Source organism: Etheostoma cragini, chromosome 5 (assembly GCF_013103735.1).
Source record: "Etheostoma cragini isolate CJK2018 chromosome 5, CSU_Ecrag_1.0, whole genome shotgun sequence".
Classification (NCBI taxonomy): domain Eukaryota; kingdom Metazoa; phylum Chordata; class Actinopteri; order Perciformes; family Percidae; genus Etheostoma; species Etheostoma cragini.
Window position 1 is genome coordinate 655,292 of NC_048411.1, and position 7,257 is coordinate 662,548.

General features: G+C 41.9%; 1 protein-coding gene across 1 annotated transcript in view; it reads right to left on the bottom strand.

Annotated features, from left to right (window-relative positions):
- Nucleotides 1-7,257, bottom strand: part of sema4c (sema domain, immunoglobulin domain (Ig), transmembrane domain (TM) and short cytoplasmic domain, (semaphorin) 4C) — an 87,639-nt gene that overhangs the window by 39,109 nt on the left and 41,273 nt on the right. Inside the window, exon 3 of the mRNA XM_034872203.1 lies at nucleotides 2,070-2,279. Coding sequence (XP_034728094.1) covers nucleotides 2,070-2,193 — 124 coding nt within the window. The 5' untranslated portion in view covers nucleotides 2,194-2,279. The remainder of the gene's footprint in view (nucleotides 1-2,069; nucleotides 2,280-7,257) is intronic.

Consider the following 7,257-nt stretch of genomic DNA (forward strand, 5'->3'; position numbering starts at 1 on the left):
CCCCCCCCCCCTTTCTGCAGCTTTGTTTTTCCATTTTGTCTCTCTCCTATTTCCTCCATGGCACCGTGGCAAGAACTCATCCATATAAGTCATTTTACCCAGTATTGAGCCTGAAAATATCCTATTTTCTCTTTCTCTAACCATGTGGAGCAAGCTGTCAACGCGTTAGATAATCCCGCTTGTTTCCAATGCAAATCAATTTATGTCAAGAATCTTTCTGCACTCAAGTGCCACACTCGAATCAAGTATGATGGAAGTGACGCGATCCTCCTTCTCCCTTGTTTCATGACAAGGCTTTAACTCCAAAGACATAAAAAGTTATCGCTACACTAGAAGCAAGGGGAGTTATCTTGTTTCAACGAGCAGGTTTCTTTTTCAGAAAATCCTAAAAATTAGATACTTTTAGGTTGTCCATTTGTTTCTCTCCTTCCATGTAAGACCATGTGTGTGTTGCTGTCCCGGTTTGTCCTGTCTGATGTGTCTTTACCACAAGAGTGCTCTGGGCAAAGTGCAGCAAAATCTGGGCCGCTCACTGGGCTTTGCCTTGTCACTGGAAGGTATCAACACCCTACTGATAGTCCCCCCCCCCATCCTTTGTCCTCACATGCCACCACAACACCAGTGACGACTGTAGCATGGAGGGATGAGAGGAAGGAGGAGGGCTGGATGTGGACACGGGGAGGTGCATGAGAAAGCTGGGTTTGAAATATCTCCACAGCCCACCACCACCAAGCGCCATTCTCCTCAAGAGCAGCTGAAATCTGAGCTCTTCGTGAAAACGCCATAAGAGCATTTGGGGTTTATGTGATGAGCAGCATACAAAGTAGAAAAAGGGGGAAGGGAAAGATAAAAGGCAAACAGAGAAGGAAGAGAAGGGAACGGAGCGATAGATATTGGATGAATGGAGGAATAGGTGGTACAGAGAGGTGAGCTTTTCCCTATATTTTTTCCTCTCGTGTTAGTATTCCCCTAATCCCCAAGAGAGAGAATGCAGCACTTCTCCTTTGAGGGATTAAAAGGAGACTATTTCTCAGCCTGTAACAACTGGTATTGTTCTGTAAAGAAAGTCAGGTCTGGCTGCAGAGGAGGGCCGAGATAAAGAGTGCAAATGCAGTTGAGCGCTAGGATTAGACTGATGTATTGTTTTACTGAGGGTCGATGTCGACCTCTTAACACAAAATCAGAAAGTATCCAAGTCTGATATAATGGAAAACCCTCCCTGGTTGCTGTAATGGAATACCTTTCTGAAATCACTGCTTTTGTATCAGATTTCTGACCAGTTAAATCGTTCCAAGGCCAACGTGGAGGATTCTACCAACAGCTGCCATCCATAAACTCCCTCTTGAGGCCTGGCCTCCGTGCATTTGGTCGAAGGTAGGAGGTAGGAGGAAGGTAGGGTTAGGGTTGGAGTAGCCGATTGGTCAGGGTAGAGGACCTGTATTAATTGGGTAACGTTACTTTATGGGAGGTGATCCACAAAAGCCTAGGGTTAGGGGGTTTTGGGTTCTTTAGAGGTCGGAACAATGGAGTGTCGGAGAAATGGCATGGCACCCTGGCTGGCGTGCTAACTAGCCGGCTACTGTAGTTCAACAACTAGTCCTGCGTGTAGTGCTACGTGACCATGCTTTTCACCTCTGTGAACAGGCCTTTAAACACACAGCACAGCAAAAAAGAAAACTTCTAATTGTGTGTCCCTGTGTTAACTGTTCAACTATCTCTTGATCTATACCAAATGTATGTTAACAATATCACTTTTGAGTATCTTTACTTCATAGAAATAGCACACTTATACTTGTAGGTAGTTAGCAGAGCAATATCCTGGGAACTGTCTGGGTGAATATACCAGGTTTCTGGTTACTCTGCTAGCTCAAATCCCCTTTGGGGCAACCGGCTAGCCTGGACATGGATTAATCTATGTCCATAAATTCAGGATGAGTCCTTAACAAAGTTTTTTACATTTTTAGGAAAAGAAAAGTGAGACAGAAATCTCAGTTTGACTTTCAGTGGAAAGTCTCAGTGGACCCCGAGGTCAAACTCCTCTTTCAGCTGGAAATACACTGCTCACTCACCTCGGTACCGAACAGTCTTGCGTGGGACGGGGTTCCAGTTGAGACCCAGCGACTTCTCCCATCCAACCAGAAACACCAGGAGCAAGACCTTGGTCCCGCCCAGGGCTCCCATGTCAGCTCCCATTCGACGGAACTGGCCTTGGAGTGATGGATCGAGAACTCAATCTGTTGATCGGAGGGACTGGATAGAGCAGCCCGGCTCCTGGCAGCCTGCCGAGAGGAAGATAAAACCAACACATCAGCTGGAAGCAGCAATTCACTTTCTTTATTGGCTCGGTTGTTATTCAGAATCCATTCTTTCCACAACAGTATTTACAACTTGTACATTTTTCAGAAAGCCATACAAAGAAAACGTTCAGCACATTCAAGCTGCACTGAAAAACACTTTGAAAACTATGTACTAAGAAATTTAACGTGGTCATCAAAATGTACAATAACGTGAAACATGAGTTATGCAAAGCATTAAAGCAAACAAAGACAAAGCTGTAATCAGGGTGTGTGTGTGTGTGTGCAGCTGTGTGTGTGTTTGTCTGCCAAAAAAAAGAAATACATATTATTAATGACTTTTGGCCGGGGGGGGTTATGCAGGAAGGTTTTTTTTTAAATTTTTGTATCCCTTCCACACTCTGAGCGATGATCCAGCTATCCCCACTCAAAGAATTCAGGAATAGCTCATCTTGTCAATCCAATTCAGCAGCAGTATACTAAACTGAGCTATCCCGGTTCATTGGCACTGGCAACGAATCAAACCAAGTGTTGAGAAATGAAAGTCAAGGCAAGGACAATCCAATAGCACTGTGTTGTAAATGAATTGGTTTATACCTAATGACCATGTCAAGTGTGCGTCTACGGAGCGACATTACAGACCTGTACCAGCACAGGATGATTGACTTGCTACGCTGCTGCTGCTGCTGCTGCTGCTGCTGAGACTGACGCACAGGGCCCACAGGGAATTTTACATAAAAATAGTACTTACACGCTTACAGTGACACATTCTCAAGTTTGCTTTTGTGTGCTTGCGAGGACCTGCCAGCCTATTAACTTTTACCGTATGGCTCATCGTTATTTATTGTGAACTCAGTGACATCAATTAGCGACTAAACCGTGGTAATTCAAGGTGTAACATGTTGCTTGTCAAATAAATGTAAAGTTAAACCATGAACAGCCTTAAATACATTCATTTATTTTTATCAGTAGTGTTCAAGTGTGAAAATAACTTTATTTTTTTAATAAAGTTGGATGCCATGAGTAGATTAGCTGCAGCCACCTGTGCTGATCAACATCCACAATCGATGATGCCATATAAAGAAAAAAAAAGTTCTGCTTGTTTCTCCAAAAAAAGAAAAGCCTCCGGTCATAACCTCTTCCTTGCTGCTTCCCCAAGTCTTTTGCATGTCTTAGTTGACAATTAATAACAATACATTGGACCACATTCTATCCTCAAAAGCATTCATGGTGTTGAACTTGAAAAATTGTACATTAAAACCAAGTATCTTATCAGATTGTGTGCTTTCTAAAGGTTACAAAAGTCGTCAAAAGCCGCCCCACATGATTATGTATGTATAATATCTGGAATTGGGTTTCTAGATAGAGTTCCATACCCCGATAAGCACTTTGTTTGAAGTAGACCCAATCTACAAAACATTGTGTCCATGGTTTTCACGTAGAGACCTTTTTCTCTCTTGGTAGAAAGTAGTTTCCAATCAGATTTTTTCGAGTATCTGCACGAGACACTGTCTGCAAAGAGATATTTAAATGTCATTTTTAAATGCTGTGACTGCCACAAGCTAAAATCTCCCACTTATATTCAAATGGCAGCAGACATTCCAGAGATTTCCAACCTCAGCACATACAAACCCAAACTATGGTGAAAAAATAAATAAAAGATGATTTCTTTGAGCAGTAATTTGGGTGAGCAGACCCTTTAATTTAAAGGTGACCTATAATAAACCCACTGCATCTCCAACTCACTGATCCCAATCTAAACCAAATCCAATTACTCTCACCTTAATACTAAACCACCTCCTGAACTTGAACTTCACCGCTGCACATATAAGGAATGATGGATCTTTCTCACATGTAATGTTTGTGTTCTCATGAGGAGCAAATATCCTCATAACACTCCTGCTGTAAGCTTTCGGCGCTGCGTATCAGCGAGTGAAATGGCACCTTTGATGATGCATGCTCATTGGAGAAGGGCACATACTGACTCTGGGCAACAAAATGTCAACTATATTTACTTTAACCCAGCACACAGAGAAAATACATCTGTACATGTAGCACATTGCATCCCTCTTACTCTCTCTTCCTAATCTATTCCCACATGTGAATAGGAAATTCCAGTGCCGGCATAAAAAAAAAATACATCTATGGTGGATTGGCAGGAGAGATAACTGAAAGTGTGCGTGTCTGTGTGGGTGTATGTGTGTGTGTGTGTGTGTGTGTGTGTGTGTGTGTGTGTGTGTGCCCTTTCACAACCACAGTGACTGTTATTGATTACACTATTGAGAGGAAAATAAGAGGAGGCTGAAATAAATAAATAAAAGGGGATCACATCAGATCAGATCATAGCGAAGTGCTGTGAAATGAGCGTGCTTAAACGCTGAGTTTGGGTGAAAGCTCTTCAAGCCTGGCAGTGGCGGCTAGCGGCTTTATTGGATCGATGCGGGAGGCCTCGGCGGCCAACGCTTGACTGAGCCCAGATTGAGATAGAGAGGTTGCGATGGAAGGAGTGAGGGAGGGAGGAAGGGTTGAAAGAACGAGAGAATTGGTGGGTGAGTTATGGAGAAAGAAAAAGATGTAAAAAAACAGTTTGCAGACTTTGCAGGAGGTTCTTTCAGTTTCTTCTTCTTCTTCTTCTGCCTCAACATCCATCCCTCTGTCTCTGTGCTGACGGCTAGCCGAGTGAAGTGGGCTTCCTGACGGCCGGATTAAGTGAAGAGGCAGAGTGTAAACACTACAGCGGAAGACGAGGAGGAAGAGGATAGCAAAGAAGCGGATACAAGGCTTCTGCTGAGGAAAAGCTTAAAAACCCTTCACTGTTATTTCCTCTTCCTCTGTTCGCTGCCTTTCTCCGAGCCCATCTCCCTCTCTTCCTCTCCTCCGCTGACCGAGCACAACTGTTTGTCCGTAGCCAAAGAGTCAAACTAAACGTGGATTTTTTGATTTGAAATCCATCCAAAGAGGGGCTTGGATGTAAATTGCTCTTTCTGTGACTCACATCCTGAAACGGGCTCCTATTTATTTCCGTCTTGTTTAGATATGAGCGGTGGACAGATTTAGTTTGTTACTATAGAAATACTGTTTTTGGTTGCTATGATTACAGTGACTAAGACGCTACTGCATTTTTCATTATTATTGAAATGGGGCCATGCTATATGTTTTCCCCTCCCAAAACAAAACAGCTATGAAAAACAATCAATGCATGCAATATCTTTCATGTTTCTAGGGTAAACTTATTGTCATCCACTACTTTTCCACGTCATTTACTTATTTTTGCATTGGATTTGTTCCGGTGTTGTCTCTTCTTTTTCGGGCCCGGCATTTAGTTTGATTTCCCAAATGCTTCATGTGTATGCACGGCGTTCTGATCTTCTCTTCTGATTCTATGTATGTTGACGGTTTGAAATAAAGTGTAACTAAACAATCTCCCCTCGCTCCACTGCTCATGTACCTGTTGGTTCAGAGGGCTCTGCAGAGAAAATTCTTAAATAAATATATTTTAGATAACTCAATGAAGTGTATGTATGTCTTTCTTCTCCTATATCATCCTCGATGCTTTGGCAATATTGTTATTTCTGACGTTTATGCCAATAAAAGCAATTTGAGTTGAATGGAATCGAGAGAGAGCAAGAGAGAGAGAGAGAAAGAGAGAGAGAGAGAGACAGAATTGTATTTCTTATGTACTATATTTCCAAACATTTGAAACACGTATTCCAGGCTTCACTAGCTCCACAAGGACAAACAGCTTCCTTTTTCATTAGAGGAAGATAACGCGCGGCATGGCTAGCAGCTAAATATGTCTTCTCCTGCTACAATACATGGCAGAGATAATAGAGAATTGTACATATTATCATGATTATTATTCTTGTTTTGCATTTCTTTCTTTTTTATGTCATTGTTTTAATGTACCCTTTGAGGGACGTGCCCAGAATTGGTTGATTATCTGCAATTATATCATACTTATCCTGTTTACTTGTCTTATTATATCAGATGTACTGTATTTACAGCATGTTGTAGTTTGTATGTATGTTTGTTCTTATGCTTGTTCTAGCCAACACAGAAGTAATGATTTTGCCATGCCGATGAAGCCAAAATTGAAAAACATGAAAATTGAATAGCGAGAAGAGGGAGGGGGGGAGAGAGAGCGAGAGAGAGAGGGAGAGAGACATTCTCTGGTTTAACGTTAGAAGCCGTGCACAGTGGATATTTTACATGCACCGACCAGGTGAAACAAGTTATTAGCAAGCATGCGAGGAGTGTTTCCGGGGGCAACGCTGATTATCACATACTTTCCCCCGAGAGTCTAATGTGTCACACAATAGAAGACCAGCTGGGAATAAGAGATGTCAGATAATGATCATCTCAATGCCATTGTAGTAAAACAACAAGTTACATCATCTTATATGATAAATCCATTCTGAAATATGTCAATTGTAAAAAAGAAAAATAACATTATAAACAAAGTGTCAAACCCGGAGCCCGGTTGGTGGAAGAAGTAAAACAACTTTGGAATCTTTTTTTTCTTTTTGTATTTTAAGTCTGCTTGGCACTTTTGTTTGCATATTGTATATACTATCTGTTAATTCTTATTAAAATCTCTTTGTCTGTCTGTAAGTGATGAGAAAGAGACCCTGTGTCTCGATGACATCACCTAAAGAAAAATAATGAAAGGACATTATCCTTTACTTTAAAGTAAAAGTAGCATTACCATATTAAAAAGTACTCTGTTATTGTTAAAAGTCATTTAAGTGGAATTAGGTTCAGTGGGACTTTAACAGCATGTAGCACAGGGATTCCATACAGCGCCAATATTGGAAATAGCGCCTTTCACCAGAGAGCAATAACAATCAACTAAGAACAGATCGGCTAGCTGCAGTTCTGTCTGTTTGTTCGGCGATGTTGTGTTCTTCATTTGTTTCCACCGTGCTGCTAAAACTGGGAGCTCTATGAAAGCCGGGGGGGGGGG